Genomic DNA, 20,800 nt, shown 5'->3' with positions numbered 1-20,800 from the left:
TATTTGGAAATGGGAACAAATTGCTCCCCCGCCTTACCTCGCCCATGGCATCCCATATATAGTCATATCTACGGTCAAATGGCAGGCGGCAGCGAATGGGAGCGCTGAGCCTCCGAAAAAAGCCGAGTGAGAGAGGGAAAGGGGTAGGGACGAACGGGGGAGGGAGGGAGGGAGGAAAAAAAAAAAAAAAAGCCCTTTCCAAAAAAGTATTGGATGTCTTGAGGAATGCAGTCAGCCCCCTGGGAAAGTACATATCTGTGAGGCGCTCCCTGCCCACCGCTTGCACTCCGCCGGCGCCCCGTCCCGCACCCGTCGGCCCCGCCGCCCGGCAGCTCCGCGCCGCTCCGCGCCGCTCCCTCGGGGGCCGCGGCTGGGTCTCGGCCTCGGGGGCTGTCCCGCAGCTTTGCAAGTTTTGCTTTCGGGTGCAGTTCGCGCAGGGACGCGCCCTAGCCCACCGCCGCCATGGATGCCATCAAGAAGAAGATGCAGATGCTGAAGCTGGATAAGGAGAACGCCTTGGACAGAGCCGAGCAAGCCGAGGCGGACAAGAAGGCAGCGGAGGAGAGAAGCAAGCAGGTCTGCACCGAGGGCCCGGCGCCGCCAGCGCCGGGGCGCAAGTCTTTCCAGACGACTCCTCTCTCTCTCTTTTCTTTTTTTTTCCTCCCAATGTACCTTGTTGTATTCCCACCACCCCGCAGAACTGGTTGAACTTTTCCTAAGGGTGAGCTTCACGCTGGAGGTTGCCGGGGGCCCAGCAGGAGGTCGTTCCCTCCGCCTCCAGCACCCCAATCTGGGGAGCGGAGCCCTGGGACGGCCGCATGGCCTCCGTGCCTTTGTCATCAGGGCACGGCTGGGAGAGGCTGCCTCGAGCACCTGGCTAGCAATGGACAGACGTGCTGAGATTTGGCAAAGGACACTTAAAGCTGTGTTCGTCCTGTCCAGCACCATCCAGCGGACTTGTCCTATTCCAGCTGTGCCTCCCCTCCCTTTCCAGATGCGTGTCCCATTTTCCTGGCCTTCTCCAACTCCCCTCCTTTACACCTGGGGCTTTATTCTTTCGGGGGAGGGGAGCACATTGTTGCACATTTCTGGGAGATTCTGAGGGAGGAGGGGAGAGGGATTTAAAATACATTTCCCACTTTTCTAAGCCCAGGAGAAACATATTTGTGCATTGTATTTCCTCTTGTGCACCTAGTTAGAGGATGACATTGTGCAATTGGAAAAGCAATTGCATGTGACGGAGGATGCAAGGGACCAAGTGCTGGAAGAGCTACACAAGTCTGAGGATAGCCTCCTCTCCGCAGAGGAGAATGCTGCCAAGGTATCGTGCCCTTGCCACAAGCAAAGAGAATCTAACTGTCTCTCCTTCTCTCTCTCCCTGTCCGTCTGTCCTTTTCTGTCTCTTCTGCACTCGCACTTCTCCCTTTGCACGATCACGTTGCCTGCTGCACCTTTTCCTGCCCGCCCTCCCCTCTCCACCACTTTCCACCCGTATCACAGCTGGAGGACGAGCTGGTGGCTCTACAAAAGAAGCTGAAGGGCACTGAGGATGAGCTGGACAAATACTCCGAGTCCCTTAAAGATGCACAGGAAAAGTTGGAACTGGCTGACAAAAAGGCCACAGATGTAAGTTACCCCCATCCCTTTCACCACCACCCTGGTACAGAAACCACACGCTCCCTCTGCGCAGGACAGCCAGGACTTCTACCAAGCAGCGCTCCAAAGCTTTGCTGAGGGCAGGGTCCAGGCAGCTCCTGGGCAGGGAGGTGGGAAACACAGCACTGCCTCCTTGCATGAGGTTTGCACACTGTCAGAGGCATTTGATTTGGTTTCTGCTCACTTGACACGTGCTTTTTATGTGTACTTGCGGCTCTAGGTGTGAAAGTAAAGAAAGAGTGGATTGGATTGTCCATTCGGGTGATGGGGAAAACTGCTCAGGCTGGAACAAGACTATCTTGATAGCGAGGCAGAATCAGAGAGTTAATAGCAAGTAGATCATGGAGAGGGAGATCCAGAAGAGCAAGGGCTGCTAGTTCTGTCTTCAAGAGAGCCGTTCCTAGGCACTCATGCATTACAACTGCTGCTAGATACTAGTTCAGCTCACTCGCTGGTCCCTGAGGTAAAAGGTCCTCTCCCAGGTGTTGGGTTTTTTTTCCTGGAAATCACTGTAACTGTTTCACTTGTCAAAGAAAAGTTCTGTCTTGGCATGAGAGAAAATTGTCTGGAAGATGATACTTGCTAGGTTTGCAGTTCAGAGGACAGGGACCCTGGGAGCAAGCCGGGAGATATATATAGCTCAGCACTTTATATGGTAATAATGCAAGAGCTTGTGCCTCTCCCAGGCCCTCATCCCACCCACCTGTCTGCCCCTGAAATGCATTTAATGTATTGCATGCACGGAACCATGTGAGTTTACTGTCTCTCAGTTAAGGTCCAGGTCTCTGTGGCTGCTGCTCTACAATCCGGTTCTCTCTGAGTATATCTTGGGCCTGAATTACAGGATTAGGTGAAACCACAGTATTTCCAAAGTGGTAACTGGCCTTTTCCTATAACTCAGCTTTAAAAAGCAACCTCAAGCCATAACAAAAAGAGGAGTTACCACAGATGAAGCAAGCAAAGTATTTCAGGGGTAGGAAGGATACCTTTAGAAGGGGAAATGTTATAAAAACCAACTTTGCAAGAAAGAAAAAATGCTTTTATCTCATTTTGCTTCTAAAATGAACAAAGGATGAAAAAGGTTTAACTTCAGTATGGCAATTAAGTTGTATAGCTTTGAAAGAGAACTCAAGAACTTAACAAACATGAATAAGAGAGAGGGGTTTTGTGTATAATGTGGATCAGATGTCTGTTGTCTTCTGCGTAGGGCTGTGTGGATGAGAGGCAGCTTCCTAGCAGGACGTTTATTTGAGCTGTTCAAAGGAACCGCATATAGATCCAGGGGAGATATTCCTTATAAGGAAAAGTATGCAGACTATTTGGAAATAGCTCGCCTAGGATGAAGGCAGGAGAAATGCTACTAGATTCCCTTTTTGAAAAGAATGATCTTCCCAGCCAATCCCAATGCCATTTTCCTTTGCTGGAAAACACTGTTTGGAAGATAGTTGTATTTGCAGTCACCCCTCAGGTGGGGGGTAGGCAAGTGCCTGGCTTGTTTTTATCAAGGTAAATGCAGTATTTAATGGTGTGCATGGAATATATCTGATGTTTTAAGGACGTCTCTATTTTTGGCAATGTGGAGTATCTTTGGGGCATTGCAGTTGACCCAGTATTTGCCCTACGAGTGTGGATAGTCCCAAGCCTTAGGAACAGGACAGGGGCAGGAGATGGAGCGCCGGCTGCTGGGGTGGGTGAACACGGGGGGACGAGGAAACCTCACCTCGCCGGTATCGCTCACCTCCCAAAAGCCGGGCTGAGCCCCAGAGCCACTTCACCGGGGAGGGGGCAGCAGCGGGTCGCTCGGTGTCGCTTTATAACGCTGGTTACGGGACGGTTTAGGGGGGAAAGGCGGGTCCCGGCCCCGGGGCGGCCCGTGTGCGCTGCGCCGCCAGGGGGCGCTGCCGCCCCGCGCGCCCACCTGGCCGCGGCCGCCGCCCCCCGGCCTCCGCTGCCCGGCCCGGCCCCGCCGCAGAGCCCTCTCCCGGCCGCGACCGGCCTCTCCCCGCGGCCTGCCAGCCTGCCCGCCCCGGCGGTGCGCCCCGCCGCTCCCAGCTCGGTGCCGGCAGCCCCGCCCCGGTGCGCGGTGCCTCGCGGCGCGGGGGGGACTTCCGGGGCTGGTGCGGGCGGAGGGAGGCGGCGCAGGCCGGTGGAGACGCGGGTATGGCGGCGATGAGCTCGCTGGAGGCCGTGCGGAGGAAGATCCGGAGCCTGCAAGAGCAGGCGGACGCCGCCGAGGAGCGGGCGGGCCGGCTGCAGCGGGAGGTGGACCAGGAGCGGGCTCTGCGGGAGGAGGTAGGGCCGCTCGCCCGGCCCGGCCCGGCCCGGTTCGGTTCGGTTCGAGGGCCGCGGCCCGGTGGGAGCGGGCGGGGTCGCCGGGCCTGTGTGCCGGAGTGCGGCTGACCCTCGGCGCTCCCCGGCCGCCCGTGGGGCGGCTGCTCCCTTGGCCGCCGCCTCCGACAAAATGGTTACCTGCCGTCCGCGGCGGCCCCCTCCCCGCGCTGCGGGCGGAGGCCGCCGCTCCCGGCGGGCAGGCCCGGGCCGCAGGTGAAGAGTGGGTCGCTGCGGTCTGCGGTGCCGCGCTCCGGCTCGGCAGCCTCGGCGGGGCGGGGGGCAGACGGAGCTGCCTTGCGTAAGTAAACTGCTCTCGGTCTGCTGTGCAACAGCAAGACGCTGAGCTGGAGTTAGGTTCAACTTAGGCGAGATGTTTGAGACTGGGTGCTTCGTATTTAGGTTCTGAGCAAGATTTTATGACCCCCCCCCGCCAAATACCAGTTGTCTGCTTATCCCATCCAAATGAGTTCAACTGTGGGAAGTCATCTTGATAACTGTTGAGAGGTTATGTACTTGGGACTGAACCTGAGATGGCCACATCCGAGTACTTACGCACACTGAAAACACCACAGCAATATGATCATATGGCCCCTGTTGCTATACACCTATAGTATGTTTAGCTTCTCAAAACCCCTAGCTAAGATGGGAAAGGAATGGGTAGGCATGGTTTTAGGCAGAGACAGGATCAGGTGTGAGCAGCACAGACTGACGTAGGAGAGAGAGGTAGTTGTGAGTGGCAGTTACAGCAAAAAACTGTTAGGTCTATTGTTTGCCTTGCCACTGACCTTGGGGAATTCTAGCAGATGTAACTTAATGTTTCCTGCTATAAAGCGTACAGTGTTCTTCGCGGTGGTTTTAGCGTCTTCAGTGGTTGGGTAAAAGTGAAGTAAAAGGACAAATTTCTTTTTCATGTAGTTTATTACAATAGAAAAAATGGTGATTATTGGATTTCCGTATAATATGGGGCTTTCTGTACGTTCTGGGCAGCAAGTTCAAAGGAAGAGCCTTCTGATTACTTGCAGGTGATCTTCCCAAGGGGGAAAATATGGCTCCTCAAGCTTGTGTAACTACTGCATTCTTGTAGATAGCTTCACATATCCATTTTTTTTCAGCGAGGGATCATGTCACAGTCATTAATTTGTTTCATAAGGGTTTCTGTCTTTAAAAAAATCTGTACTCATTTTCTAAGCTTTGTGGAGTAAAGGACACTGATTTTCCTACTTTCAGTAACATGTATTGTTCTAAACAACATATTAAGGGGTTCCCATTAAAATGGGAAGCTTTGCTATTACTTTTTGTGTCAGAAGAAATAGCACTGGAGGAGTGATTACAGTTTGCTGGTAAAGTCTTCCCATTAGAGCACATTGCTATAAGGCTTAGGATTCTAAAGGTTAATGCTTGTCTCTTCCTTGGAGTTGGTTTACGCGGATGATGTGGAATTCTGCAGAGTACATTACATGGTATTTAAGTTTTTGTTTGGAGGGATCAGTGCTGGGGTGAATAAAGACAGAAAACTGAACTCACAGGCACATGTAGAGCTGTACCTCTTCTATAATGCTAGTTATGTGGGGGTTTCTTTTATTGTCGCAGCTGTATTTCTGCATACTTGAGGAGAGAGGCTTTGAGAACATTGCAGCAAGCTAGCTGAGGTGTGAATCTGACCCTTCCCTTAGTGTAGTGCCTTACACGTATAGCATGTGACCAGCTGGGGTTGTTCTGGGTTGTTTTTTTTTCTTCCTGTGCAAGGTACAGATGCGCAAACAATCAAAAAGCTAAAGCTGTGGCCAAAACATATCACAACTTACAGCTTTTGGTGTTAAACCAGATTGTTAAAAGTTTCAAGGCTGTGACTGCAGCCATTGCCTTAAAAAAGAATCTCTTTGGTTTGAGTGCATGTATCTCAAGGGGGCTGTCGGTAGTCACAGTTTTAGAATGCATTTTTCTTCCTTCTTCTGGAAAACAGAATCTCTCTTACAACAGTAATAATTAACACCCAATGGTAACTTAGCCATGTCATCGCTCATTGCAAAAATATGTGGTGTATAAGTGCTATGGCAAAAAGGCAGAAGGTTATGTTTGTCTGTTAGCTGTGGGAGTGCCCCTTAATGTCACTGGGGTTTTTTCCTTCCTTACCATATAAGGAGAGAAGTCCTGCTCCGCAGAAGAATAACTTGGGCCATATAAGGCTGGTTGGTAAACCCTGATTGAGTTACTGCAGCAGGAAGTAAAAATTTGAACTTCAGTCACCCTGTGTTTTCTAAGCATATTGTATGCTCTTATCACGATGAGGAGTCTTGACATGATAATAATTAACTTGTAACATTACAGATTTCTCAAGAGTAACATTTATTAAAAGTTGTTTTCTTTCTCACTGTTTAAAGCCAGAAGTTTGAAAATACAGCTTTGGCGTACTGTTGCTTGATTACATATCTTTTTATTTGGGTTAATGTGGATCTCTAAGGATGAAGTCTCTTCTACTCCTGGTTCTACATGTTCACTGCCAGTGCTTATTAATGTTCAAATATATATTTGCTTCCCTCTTTAGGTGTTATTTCCAATCATTCTAGTGGGGCAATGTTACTGTTATGTCAAAGGTTGTTTTACTTGCCTGGTGTGCAAATTATTCTTACTTATGTTACGTACGTCAAAATTTTAGCTGTGGCCAACTGTATCCAGATGCCTCTGTTTAGTAAAAGCAACAAATAACAGTTCCTTAAATTTTTAATTAAAGAAAAAGGACCAAACTGATACTTTTGGTATCTACTTTTGATAGAGGGTTAGTTCCCCCCCTCCCCTGCAACTAGACACCATAGGAAATGCACATATATATAGCAAGATCATTTTCAGTACTAATTAAGAGTATCTGTTGCTCTTGGAAGTAATTAACTTCTCAGGATAATGACCTTTCTATATATATTTTCCGCTTAATATCCTTTTGAATGAAATTAAATTTAATAATGAGGTTACTATGAGAAAGCTGTTGTGGAACTTAACCTGCAACTTAAGCAAGTGTAGGTTTGAGAAAGTCAGAAGTAAAAGCTTGTAATGATAAGAGGCAGATGAGTTGCAAGTGTTATACAGAAGATTAAGTGAACAGGTAATGCAAGAGACGCAAATCTGAGGGAAGTTTGAGGATAGCAGTATGGGGGGGAGGGGCGGGGAATAGATATTTTTAAGCGATTGTTGCCTGTACCGGGGCCCTTCCAGTATGTAGCCTCTGCTGGTGCCTTCTTTGTCAGCTTTTGCATAGCTTGCCTGTAAACAAAACTTGTAGGTATTCGGGCATTTCTTAAATGTTCTCATGCTCTCTCTGTGTCAGCTTTCTCATTGCAAATGCTGATCTAGGTGTATTTTTGCATGTTTATGCTGAACCCTTCTTATGGAACTCAAGGAAACATTGGGACAATTCTTATCAAAATGTGTCAAAAGGTTGTAAATAAAGGATTTGGGATATCATAGAAGAATTGGGTAATTAATTTGTGTTGATTTGATAAAAAAGGGGTGGGAGACTATAATTGATTCATGTCTGCAAATACAATAACAGAAAATATTTGGAGAACGATGCATAATTCTTCCAGTGCAGTTCTTTCTAGTACAAATTGTACAGTCCTTAATGTGCTTCATTTAAAGGAAGCATTAATCACTTTTTCCTCCATTAAGCAATAACCTTACAATTCAATGAGGGCATGTGCATCTCTGCATGGTCATTTTAGTGGATGAAGTCAGAAATTACTGAAGTGCTGTTAGATGGCACTAGCAGGTACGTGGGATAGTCTTTTACAAGAGGTGGTGTGCCTTATTATGAATTAATTTCTGTTCTTACTGTGCTTAGGCTGAGAGCGAAGTAGCTTCTCTGAACAGACGCATCCAGCTGGTTGAGGAAGAGTTGGATCGGGCTCAGGAGCGCTTGGCTACTGCCCTGCAGAAGCTGGAGGAGGCTGAGAAGGCTGCAGATGAGAGTGAAAGGTGGGTGGGGCCATTCTTGAACGGATCGTTACCCTTATGACAAAGATGGTAATTGCCAGGGTGTGGGTTAGGGAAATAAATTAAACCACTCCTATGTCTCTGAACATGTGTAATCCACTCTTCCTTTGCCTTCATGGACTTTGGTTACAGCTTGTCTGTAGGGATGTCCAAAATGTGTAGGCTTGAATTCTTTTTTGTGTCTCAGTTGCAAAGATAAGATTTAAGTGGGGTAGGGCTTTTGATGTATCACGCCACATCCTGGGAAAACTACTTGGCCCAGCCCAGACTTCTCTATTTGGACGACAACCTTTGGGGGTGATGTGTACTCTTGTGCTGTTGGGTGATTTTTGATTTCAATGTGGGTAGAAAATCTCGCCTGGAGAATAGCAAAGTGCTGGAAGAGGCTTTGGTTCTCCTGTTGGGGAGATTGATGTGTGGAGGTGAGCAAAGGAGAGCAAGCATGCCAATTCCTTCAGATTTAGGCTAGCATTTACAGAAGTATTTAATGTAAGTTAGGAACTCAAGATTTGTGGCTTTGGAAGATCTTCTCTTTTACTTCTACAAATTGTATTTTATATCTGTGATAGTAACTTTTATTGGGAAAGAATCCTACATGTTCTGCATGTGTATTTCTACCTTACTAATGATGTGGCCTGTTGAAAAGAAAAGCACCTGAGACTCAGTTCATTGTGAAATAGTTGAATCTGGGTCAAACATGCAATACGCAATGTTTTCTGTTATGAAGGAGTTAAATTTTGCTTATGCAGAGCACAGAGGGCTTCAGTGCTCTAGGGCTCTGACCGGGCAAAACTCACAGGAATCTGTTTGGCCCGTAAACATAATGCCTGTCAGTCCTGTAGGGGTACTAACTTGCTGTTTCACGATGAGTGTAAAAGCACAGATGTCTTTAGTCATCTTATTACGTCTTTAGAAGCAAGACCCTTTATTTAGCTTTCTGTAAGATCAATTTTCCTTCAATTTAAAATGAAAAAGAATAGTGTAGCTGAACTGTGGTAAGAGCTAAACAAATTAGATTTTGTTTCTTCCTAAGATGTGCTTCTTTCCTTTGAACTTCTGAAGTGTGAATGCACAGGACTAGATCTGCGGTATGAAGAATCGAGTATCTGACATACTTTGTTCACCTTAATACGCCTCTCTGAAAGTTGCACTCCAGTAGTAGTAGAGCTGGAGATAAACTGGCAAGCCCTGAACCTTGAGGTTCCTGTTTTTCATGTCTTTCAGAGGAATGAAGGTCATTGAAAATAGAGCCCAGAAGGATGAAGAGAAGATGGAAATCCAAGAGATCCAGCTTAAAGAGGCTAAGCACATTGCTGAAGAGGCTGACCGCAAGTATGAAGAGGTCAGTTATTGAGTGCAGGTCATCTCTTTCTAAAGCCCTTTAGGCTGCACCTGTAGTTCTTTTTGTTTTTTTCCCTTTGCCTTTTAAGTTCGAAATATCACATACGCCACTCTTCACAGCTGTGGAAGGAAAAATGGGCACCCAGATACCTCAGAGGACAAGGTGGCAAGAGATCTGTGCTCAGATCTTTGCATTAGAACAGTTGAGAGTATTCCCTGGTCTCTTAGGGAGAAAAATATTTTTCAGTTGCCTTTTGGTCAATGAAAGAGAAGTCTTGAAAAATGTCAGATAACAAAGACTCAAATGAATAACGAAGATGTCACATAATCACAACTCGCGTCTCCAAAAAATGGAGAGAGGCCCAGCTCCCTGCTTTGTACGTTACAGAACGGGCAGCATGTGCTACAACAACATAATGTCCCTGATTGTCCTTTGCCTTTTCTTGTAGGTGGCTCGCAAGCTTGTGATCATTGAGAGTGACCTGGAGCGGGCTGAGGAACGTGCTGAACTGTCAGAAAGGTAAGTGTTGAGCTGCCCCGCGATGTGTGAGGTGCTACAAGACCACTGTAACAGCATGAAACATTGGCACTACACTGTGTGTTCAGCGCAAAGCTATGTTTTGCTCATGTACTCTAATGGTTGAAATAAATAGCGCCAAAGTAAATGTGTTCATATGTGTGTGCGCGTGTGTGTTTTGTCACTGCATGCTGTACCTGCACACTGATTTTGTGAATGGCTTTTGTGCATTTCATGTGTTCACTAACAGCCAAGTCCGACAGCTGGAAGAACAGTTAAGAATAATGGATCAGACCTTGAAAGCATTAATGGCTGCAGAGGATAAGGTACTGATACTAATAAACAGTTTTTAGGTTTAACTGCAACCCAAGTCTTTCAGCTTCCGTAGCTGGTTAGCTCACTCAGTAGTAACAACTAAGTCCTCACTACGCTCTTTACTCTCTTTGCATCTTGCTTTGGTGGTTTTCTTTGGTCTCTTTTTTTTGTTTATTTGTTCATTTTTACCTTTAAAACTGATCTCTTGTGCAGCCAAAAAGAAGCTGAACTGTCTCATGTGTAAAGGCTATGTCAATATTTTTGTGTAAGCCAAGGACTGTAGATAATTTCTGTGTCATCGTTGTCTTAATGTACACTTGAAATGGAATTTGGCATCGTAAAGAGTTGCTTTCAATCTGTGATGGATTCAGCTGCTTTTGAGGCCGTTCTTTTGCTCTGTAATTTTTTTCATTTTTCTCTATCTTTCCCCCCTATTTTCTCCTGTTTCTTTTGCTTGACTGAATCTTCCATCCGCCCCTTTCCTGCCTTCCTTCCGAAATAACAGCAAATGTGCTGAGCTTGAAGAGGAGTTGAAAACTGTGACCAACAACCTGAAGTCGCTGGAGGCTCAGGCTGAGAAGGTAGGCTAGAGACTTATGTGAGAATGTGTCCCTTATGTTGTCATCTGGATTGGCCTGTGGGGTTTTCTCTATACGTTGATCCCTTTGCGGTATTTCAGCAAGGCCATTGTCAGTAGAAGCATTTGCACTTACTACTCGATTCGTATTTGGCTCTTATCGGAACCTGGCATTCCTTCTAGTTCCAAATAGGTCAGTAATATTTGACCACATGTTCTATGAAGTAGTCTGACAGGATTAAATATTATTTATAATGTCCCTCAAAATGGCACTTCTGTGCTAACAGAAGTTAGCATTTCTCTAAATGCCACTCCTCTTTAAAACCGTAGTACTAATTTCCACTCAAAGTTTCCACCATATAGCACTGGTATATAACTCAAGGGAGGTTTGTCTCTTGTAGTAAACTGCATTAACACAGTCTGGCAAGTGGAATTAATTTAGTTATAGCCATATTAATTTCCTGTATACGGTTGATTTATTAGAAGAGGATCTCGAATGTGGTATTTTTTTGTATATTTAGAATACCTGGTCTAATATCAGTGATCCTCCTTCTAATTACAGTACTCGCAGAAAGAAGACAAATATGAAGAGGAGATCAAAGTACTGACTGACAAACTGAAGGAGGTAAAATTAGAGCTGTTCTTTACAACAGATCTTCCAATGCAACTTTGATTCTTTTAATATAAATGCTACTTTGATGCTGTAAGGATGAACATGTCATTCTGGAGACAGTTTACTGTTAAATGTCTCTCCTAAAAATTAATATCGCCTTATTATTTGCCTCTTCCCATTGTACTTTTTCCTCATTTGAATTGTTGCTCTTCTATTCATAAATACTATGTGCGTGTTTCCTAAAGTAGTCTGTGTTTGTCTCGACTTCAGGCTGAGACCCGTGCTGAGTTTGCTGAGAGGTCAGTAACCAAGCTGGAGAAGAGCATTGATGACCTAGAAGGTATGGGATTTTGTTTTTCTCACTTACTATAGAAATACAGACCTTTTATTCTCCTGGTGTGTTGGGGTTTTTTTCTAGTACACAATTCTACTCACCCAACTTGTCCTGCTTGTATAAATGGGTCTGCCTAAAGAGTAAAATAGGCAAAATGTTTTCCGATTGAAATGTATTGACAACTTAAATGCGTCAGGTGAACAATGTTTTGCTCTTGCCTGTTCCTTTTTCTCTCATGCTCTCAAGACTCCTTTCATTTTTTCGCTTTTTATTCTTCTACTTGGAGGTATATAAATGTATAGGGTAAATTATTAGATGGTAAGTATTATTATTATCTTACTAAAAAGCTGATGAAGAGCTGTGTTATGTTTGTAATAATTAGGAATGTAGCAAGCTAAACCTAATTTATGACTGCGATAAGTCTGAGTCAGGGCAGGCGGTTTGTGACATAGACCAGTTGCTGTTTTTCAGTAAAGCTAATGGATTGTATGCGTAATCAGAAGGATAGCTTGTTGAACTTCAGAGAGTTTGTTTTAAGGTTTAGATAAATCTTTCAGAACTGCAGTAGAATAGTAGAATGTGCCTTCTTCCTCCGGAGATAATAGTTCAGTAGTGCTTTGTAATTAACAATTATGTGGAGTTTACAATTTACGTGCATTACACTAAGCCTAGGATTTTAAGAAGCTTGGTTGCTTGGCGTGGTAGGCTGACTTCTGCATAAAGGGTATGAAATATCTAGGTAGCTGCTGAAAATTTATGATCACTGACTCAGGAAGGAAACAGAAGAAAGATAAATGTTTAGAAGGAACAAAATTCTCTATAGGAGACAGTTTATGACATCACACAAACCAGAGAGGTTTTTAAAAAAAGCAAAAAAAAAAAGTGGTAGGAAATAAATGGTAGCATCCTCCTCGAGCCCCATATTTGGATCTTTTCTCCCTATCTCCTGTGTGCCCTTCTAATGTGTGTTAAAACAAAAATCCAGGGCAGCGAATCATGGATTTTTCTTCCCTTATACACTTTCTCTCCTTTGTTTTCTCTATATCAGAGGTTGCCCCACTGGCAGTGCAGTTAATGAACTTGTCACATAAAACTATTCACTGTTGATTTATTTTTTTTTTTTATTCTTCTCTAATTTTGTAATATTTCTTTTGTTTTGTCTGTCGGAACACCTCTTTCTGTGCGCTCTTCCCCTTTCCTACGGCTTCTGGATGGTATCCCATGCCACCACCTTCACCTTCCATCCCGTGATCACGCTCCATTTCTTTGCACGCCTCTGCCTTCCCTTGGGGGACTGTTAGATGAGCTATATGCTCAGAAACTGAAGTACAAAGCCATCAGTGAGGAGCTGGACCACGCTCTCAACGATATGACTTCCATGTAAATGTCTTCCCAGCTTGTGCCTGCACCTGCTTCCCTGCCCTCATTTATTGCGCAGTTCCGGCCTTGTGAAATTATACTCCCTCTATAGTGGGAGACGCATTCCTTTAGCGAGACTAGGTGTACAAAATACCATGAACAATTTCTTTACCGTGGCAGAGTGTGGGTGAGTGTTGTGCCTAGCCTGGTAAATACTCATGGTGATTTTGTAAGCTGCCTAATAAGCTCGTGTGTACTCTTTCATTCTGTATCTGCAACCCTTCTGTCTTGTGGTTGCCCTTTGTTTGTAGCTCTGCATTTATTCTTTCAGTTCACCTCTGTTCAAGCAGTGTCTACCAAACCCACCGTGTTCAGTTTACCAAAGGAAATTGCCTCAGTACTTGTTGCATTCAGAGTGTATTCTTCTGATGTCAGTTTTTTCTCTGGCAAAGTTCCTACAAAAGTATCAAAGAAGTTTAGATGTAGACATAGTCTCTATTACTGACAGTGGAAAGTGTTTATCTAAATTTCCTTAACTGCTCGGAAGACTTCAGCTGTTATCACTAAATTACAAGTGTGGAAATCGATTTAAAATATTTTGTAATTTAAACCCATAAAAGTGACAATTGAATTGTAGGTTGCTTCTGTGTATTTTGTGCAGGGTAGTAGTAAGTTAATTTGCATATACAAAAATATGGTAATATGTGTATTAGGGGGCAGGAAAGCAGGAGAGGGATCAATTGTAAGATGTGACTAGTCTGTGCAGTGTTTGATACAAACTGACTCTTCCGTCAATCTAAAACTCTGAACAGAGGTCAACTATGCTAAATCCACCTTCCCATGCTCATACCTTTCACGTGCATGAACCGTGTGTGGTTGACGTGGGAAAGCGGAAGGGTTGTGGCTCTCAAGTGCTTGTGAGGTGCGATGTTTAGTCCCAGCATTCTTTTTAGGAAGCTAGCATGCTTTCAGCAAGGCATAGGCTTTGCTCATAGCGTGAAATGTATTTTGCATGCATCCATATTTTAAATGTTTTTTCTTTGTTTTTTTCATCCCTATATCTGTTCATTACTTCCCTCCCTCTCTCACCCAACTTTTTAGTAGGGGTCTAGTGTTGTCTGCTTTGTATGCTTTGATTTTTTTTATTTATTTTTTTTTTTTAATTCTCCACACACCCTCAAAATATGCTTTTGCTCAGTGGTTTATCAAGCAAATGGATTTCTTTTTTTCTCCTCTGTGTACAGAGATTACAGTATTTCTTCAGTTTGAGATATTTCTAAATGGAAAACAGACTTTAAAATGTACTCAACTGGTACATGATGACATTACTGTGGCATTCCAGTCCCAGCATGGTGTGGTGTTTCTCTAGTAGTTGTCTTGGCGTGCTGAGCTCTGTTGTGCTGTTGCTGCTTTTTTGGAAGTCTACTGCACCTCTTTTATTTCCTCCCTTGTCTCACTTTCTCTTTTCATGCAGATAATTTTCTTTGCTTCACTTCTCCAAAGACATCTTCATCGGGTTGGATAAAACATCTTTCCAAGCTTTGGATGTTTCATGGGTTCATTGTCTTGTCTTCTAGCTTAGTTGACTCTCTTCCTCTAGCACCTGTCTCAGAACATGCTGTTTGTGCTGTGCTGTACAGAAACTCTACATCTCTCAATGTAAAATAAACATCCCAGCTGTATTCCTTTTGCTATTCCCTTGCCTTTTATTTATTTAAATAATTCTTTCAGTTATTAATAAAAATTGCTTTTTTTGCCATTAGGGATTTACTTTTTTTTTTTGGTGTTTCCATTTTTTTCTGCAAACACTTTTGCCTGAATGTTGACAATGCAAAGCCAGTGATAGCAGTCTATGGGATGAGAATATCGCTCTTGGTATTTTGAGGTCATAACTGACCAGTTGTGATCTTAGTCTTTCTCAAAATCTGTTGCAGATAAAATGAGATAGATGTAATGGGAATTTTTTCAGTTGTTATTGTTAGGTTAAAATCTGCAAGGATACTACTTCCTTGGGGTCACTTGGTCGTGGGAGCATGGCTGAGAGAGCAGTTAATACCAGATTTTTCACTTTAAAGTCTGAAATTTTCTCCTAGCTTGATGCTGAAGACTTCCTGTCTTTATATAAATGCGTTCATTAATTTAGATATTTGAGACAGATTTAAAGGGGCAATATCAAAAAATTTAAATTTTTTTTCACCCCAAAATAGAAATAATCTTTTAAATATCTTGTGAAAAAAGTTTTTCCCCTCTTTCACACCTCGATTACTCAGCAAAGATGTTGCTTTGTTGCTTGCTAGCTTTTTTTTTTTTTTAAACAATATACTTGTCTTGAGTGGCATGACAGGATTGGAAGTTCAGCAGGGAGGTTTCTGTAGCTTTCCACTCCTGTGCTTAACTCAGACTTAAGAGTTTGAATTGCAGACTCATGAGAAATGTTTCAGAACTGGAGTAGGAAAACTCTCATCGTTACACTAATAATGAAATGATTATGCTGCAAAGTGGAACATACAGATTTCAGGTTTGAAAGCCTGAACGTTGGCTTTCAGCTGATTTGTCAGTGCCTAAGTAAGGATGAAGCATTAAATACTGACACCTTGCTTTTCTGTACTGTTATTTGCAACTAGAGTTAATTGCATTATTTTAACTTCATTTTTTCACAGTGAAAGAAGTTATCTTCCAGTTCACATTAAAGTGAATCAGTTTAAATTGGACTGATTTCTGATTGTGCCTGCCACTGTATATATTGCTAAAGTTCCTAAGTCACCACAGTTAAACAAACTCATCATAGTGTAGCTGTGTTTTAGTTTTTAGCTTATAGAATAATATAAATGTGGCTTTCTTGTTCAACTTCAAGATTATTCAGCAGTGCAGTCTGGGCTAGATACTCCCCCCTTCCCCCCCAAAAAAAAAAAAACCCACACTGTTCCCAATAAGGCTTGCAAATGGATGCATCGTGTTCCTCCCTGCCATCCTCAGGTAAATTCATCTCATACCAGGTTTTTATCCCATGACACATGTCCTAATGTTACAGGCTATGGGGAGGAGGCCAAGTACAGGATATGTATCAGCAGTCACAGGGAGTCCAGATAATAAAGTTCAATAACTTACTACTCATCAATTGAGATACAGTAAGTGGGTTTATACACTCCGTGTACGACTGAAAAGTAAAATGTGTAGTGTGAAGGTTAACCAAATATAATGGGATGAGCATTTGTAAAAATAACTGATGCTAAGGTGGTTAACTTCACAAGGGTTATGGGGAACGTGATCAACCGTCACTTCTCAGCTGAGCCAGAGTAACTTATGCTACAGCAACTCGAACCCCTTAATCTATTTGGCGTTTGGGTGTTCTGGTTTATTGTGTCAGCAGTGTTGTTTTTCCCCTCAACTCCTTGCAATACTGTTGTTTCTTAGGAGAAGTAAAAAAGCAAAATCCAAGTAGGAACCTGGTAATTTTTAACAGAGTAATCTTGAACATCAGTATTTAAATCTTCCCTCTTCGAAACATAATCAGCTCTCTGCACTGTAGGGTGAGGTATCGCTGGGCAGGGTACTGGAAATGGGCAATGCGATGCAGATTGAGCTCCCTGCTTGGCCTGAGGTGGCTGGCTGCAGAGCCAGCCCTTGGTTCTACCTCTGCGGTAAATTGCGACCTCGGCAGACTGCCTGTGGGCAATCAAGGGCTGACTGTGCACTCAGTAATCTCTTGCCATGCTTTACACGGGGGTTTTAGTCTCATTCTGGATGTTGAGAAATACTGTAAATCTCTGCCTTAATTAAAGAGAGGAGTTTTCTGTGATGAAGGTAAGCATCAAGTTCTTAGTTCAAATTATGTTGTCATGTTTGAATAACAACTAAATACACTTAGCCAAACAAAGTGAAATTTTAGTTACTCTGAGGTTTCAATGTTTTTTCCATGTATATGTGACGTTATCCTGATAAGGGAGACAAGACCCAGTTGTTACCAGTCCAGGGTCAGAGCTCTGAAACATGCCCTGGTTTTACTGAGCTGGCTGTTGGAGTTTGGGCTGGGGAGGAAGCTATGAGGAGCTGCCACTCACCACACAAGTATGTCCTACAGACCAGCTCACTGCACAGCTTTGTCATTGCTGTGTCCAGAGCCTGCAGGGGAAGAGGATTTCTGTGGAAGCTGTTAGGAAGCTTGTGGAAAAGAATCAGAAACAGTCATTTCCTGTAGGGAAATAAGCTGGGATCAAGAGGTCAGGAGTGCAGTTTGAATCTAGACTATTGAGAAGAATATGAACAATTTGAGGAAACAAGACAGTCAAAAACCATCATGGAATGTTCTTTCACTCTGCAGAACAAGTCTCGCTAAATACACTGTCATAACATAGCTGTGGCTGTCCTCTTTGACTGTGAATGTGAACCGTCCTCTCCGTTTGCTGTATTTGAGCAGCACAGGTTTTCATGCTTCCATTTCATTTTCACCAAAGGTTTGGATTTGTTTTCTTAGGAAGTATAACTGGACAATTTGTCAAAGTGTGTTGATACCAGTGACAGAAGTATGTTTCCCTACCAAAAATACTGTTTCGGCTGTCAGGTTCCCCAGAAAAGGAGAACATTCTGAGTCAGACCTAGTGGTAGTTGGCTATCAGCATCTCTCTTGCCATTACTTACCCTGGCTGTGACACAGTTGCTTTCCCTCCACTGACAGTTGAGGTTCCACTGCATCTTAAATAGTTTACAAAGAAAAATGGCACTCATAAAACAAATCTTCCACACATTGTACATAAAGATTAAAGCGGGACTTGGTTCTTCTAGGAATACAGCTTCAGTTCTTCCATTTCTGTTCCCAATTACCTGTCTCACAGCTGTTCCCCGCAGCAGCAGTTTTAGCCAGTTCTTCATAGGTTACAATAGCTGTTCCTTGGAGTAGCTCCTTAATTACTAGAGTTCTAGAAACAAAGGTAAAATGTTTCTCTGTATGTTACTGAACTGTCTGTGGTGTGACCAGTTTCTTTATTAACTCTGGCTTAACTGTTTTCTCTGTCTAATCTGTCTTCATTCTGCCTCTTTTTTCCCTTCTAACCTGCTTGCTGCCTGTACAGACCAACTCTACCAGCAACTTGAGCAAAACAGTCGCCTAACTAATGAACTAAAGCTGGCATTGAATGAGGATTAAACTTTAGTGTGACTATAATGTTAACTTGTTTAAAAACTGCTTCTTCCAAATTTCCTTCAGAATGAATCAGTAAATGTAGAAATAAGCAAGAAACCTAGAAATTGATTTGCTTCAGGCTGTTGATTCTGTGGTAAATTAATGGGTGAAATTCCCAGTGTCTGTTGGAAAAATATGAAAATGCTTCTTCTGGATGAGGCTTTTCATTATCTGTATGCACACCTACTTTGGAGGAGCAGTAAGCTCTTTGGCTGTGCAATAGCTCCTTTCCACTTCAATAAACAGCTACAGCATTTAGCTAAAAAGTATCCGAAACGTAACAGCCTGCCTTGTAGAGAGACACTCAGTTTACCTGACATCATGAATTGGCCCTGAGGTTTTTGCTAGAGCGTGGACAAGAGAAAAATGTTCACCAGGATTCACATCTCTGTATTTCAAAACCAACATAAAGGATGCTTATAGCTGTTTTGTTATCTGGAGACTTTAATGCAATAATTTTGCATTACTATGAATTGGGCTTGTATTTGACTTTAAAAAAAAAAAAATAAAAAAATTAAAAAACCAAAACAACTAGGAATGGGAGCTCCATCTGAAAATATCCGGTCAGTTTAAAGGTATGCTTGCATTAGTATGAAGTTACTATTACTGGATTCTGGTAGGATGCAGCTCTAGAATATTGTGCTCATTTATTGTATCAAATAAGTGTGTTAAATGACTGTCCTATAAAAGTGTGCATGCAACATAAAGCTACTAACTTCAATTATATTTATTTTCTAGAAGAAATAAATTTCTTAGAGGTCACCTCACTAAAGAAGATATTAATTTTGATTTTTTTTTTTATCTTTGCAAGTTCTGAATTACATGAAACTTAAAGTATGGTTCTGCAAGGAACTTAATTATTTTCTTTATTGCCCTACTTTAAAAAAAAAAAAAGCCATTCATCATCCCACATTCCTATAAGCAAAGAGCTTCCAGAACACGTAATAATTGTGTCTCTGTTGGCAGTGCATTTTCTTAACAAATGCAGCTGTAAACAGTTCTAAACTTGCATTACTTGCCATTTGTTTTATTAATTTGGAATTCTGTCTAGTTGTGTTGTCTGGGGACATCAGTATTTATGAGCATGCACATTTCTTAACTTTCTAAACCCTCCAATAGAGATGATGCTTGCATGCCTTCATGTTCTGAGAATCAGTGCCTCCAAAGAACTGCTATTCATGTTTTAATTTTCTAATTCCACAACAGAGAAAGTGGCGCATGCTAAAGAAGAAAACCTTAGTATGCATCAGATGCTGGATCAAACTTTACTGGAGTTAAACAACATGTGAAAACCTTCTTAGCAGCAACCACATTATTTGTTTTATTATTTTTACACCTGCTTGCCGTGAAACCCCATAAACATGTCTTTATTTTAGTTTCACCACAGTCACAAGAACATCTGCTAAATTATCAGGCAGGGGTCAGGGAAACACCAAAATGGGCAAGCCATATGCGGGTTAACCTATATTACATTATGGTTTAAACGTGCCATTTCCCAACAAAAATGTTACTTACACTTTGTAGAGAGTTCAGCAATTCAGTATGCTTAGTCTTTTGAAGAATCCTGGCTATGGCAGAAAGTGTCCCACCTCAAGTGCCAACCACAATTTTTAGCAAGAAGAATGATCCGTGTTCAAGAGGGATCGGGTGGAAATGGTGCTATTTTGAACAAAAGGTTCTACTGAAGCCTTTTGTTTGATATCAGACAAGTCAGGAGTGGTCCAGCACAGTAATTTATTTTTATCAGATTTTTATTGATCTGTGAGGATTTGGTCTTTCTGTCTAATTCAATAAAACAAAGGTATGTGAGCAACAGAGATAAGTAAAGGCTTCTGAAGGTTTTAAATTGTGTTCTTGCAACTCAATACAGAAGTGTAGGTCAACATTTCACCTTGAGTATTCATTCAATTGTATTTTTCATGTTGAAATGAAAGATTCAATAAATTCAGGAGAAAACATAAATTTGGAAGAGATTGTTTTAAAATGTATTTTATTTGTGTGGATTTGGGGGAGGGGGAGGAATTTATAAACCGATATTCGCCTCACTTTTTCACACTTTCTTTGAGCAGTTTTAAAAGTATACCTGTATGTAAACATTGTATAATGATATGGAATAAAATGCACATTTTAGGACATTTTTTAAATTTTGCTCTCCTGTGATTTGGGTTTTTTTTTGTTAGCTTTCTGTGTATCGCTGTGTAAGATGTACATGTGTGTAGTGTCTCTCACTGGGATACGCTTAACTTATTGGCTTTCAGTCTTTTCTGTGCTCTTAGGCTAGTGTATAAAAACGCAGTGGTTTGGACTGGTGTGGATCTGCAGCTGCTAAGAGGGGCCCTTTGAGGGCCGTATTGCAGGAACCTGTCCCTGTCACTGGATTGTATTGCCAGATGGGTGCAGAATGCAACTATCCCCTAATGGATGATAGAGCTTTCAAAATTATTCATTGTCAACCAAAATTGTTTTCAGTCAGATCATTGCAGAACTCCCATACAGTTCTGTAGGAAATAAGCCCTAAAGGCCATGCTTTTGGAAACGCTGACATGTATTTGTGTATCTTATCTGTTAATATGTGTTAGTTTACTTGGATACAG

At 42.8% G+C, this 20,800-nt stretch overlaps 1 protein-coding gene across 15 annotated transcripts; it reads left to right on the top strand.

The window, feature by feature from the left end:
- Nucleotides 1-242: 242 nt before the first annotated feature.
- On the top strand, nt 243-20,344 carry TPM1 (tropomyosin 1). 15 transcript variants are annotated; one of them, XR_010072688.1, is made up of 10 exons: nt 266-576; nt 1,501-1,626; nt 7,820-7,953; nt 9,196-9,313; nt 9,762-9,832; nt 10,080-10,155; nt 11,284-11,346; nt 11,605-11,674; nt 12,970-13,214; nt 14,502-14,709. XR_010072688.1 is itself a non-coding variant. In XM_063347480.1 (10 exons), the coding sequence occupies exons 1-10, from the start codon at nt 463-465 to the stop codon at nt 14,503-14,505; spliced, it is 855 nt and encodes a 284-aa protein (XP_063203550.1). In that variant the 5' UTR covers nt 268-462; the 3' UTR covers nt 14,506-14,709. The 15 variants fall into 15 exon arrangements, 11 of the variants coding, with proteins under 11 accessions (XP_063203560.1, XP_063203561.1, XP_063203551.1 ...); XR_010072687.1 differs by lacking the exon at nt 10,080-10,155 and adding an exon at nt 10,650-10,725 and having other exon boundaries at nt 268-576; XM_063347480.1 differs by lacking the exon at nt 10,080-10,155 and adding an exon at nt 10,650-10,725 and having other exon boundaries at nt 268-576; nt 12,970-13,048.
- Nucleotides 20,345-20,800: the final 456 nt, after the last annotated feature.

This window comes from Chroicocephalus ridibundus, chromosome 9 (assembly GCF_963924245.1).
Source record: "Chroicocephalus ridibundus chromosome 9, bChrRid1.1, whole genome shotgun sequence".
NCBI lineage: Eukaryota > Metazoa > Chordata > Aves > Charadriiformes > Laridae > Chroicocephalus > Chroicocephalus ridibundus.
The sequence above is the reverse complement of the archived record's forward strand: the minus strand, read 5'-3'. Positions and strand labels throughout refer to the sequence as shown.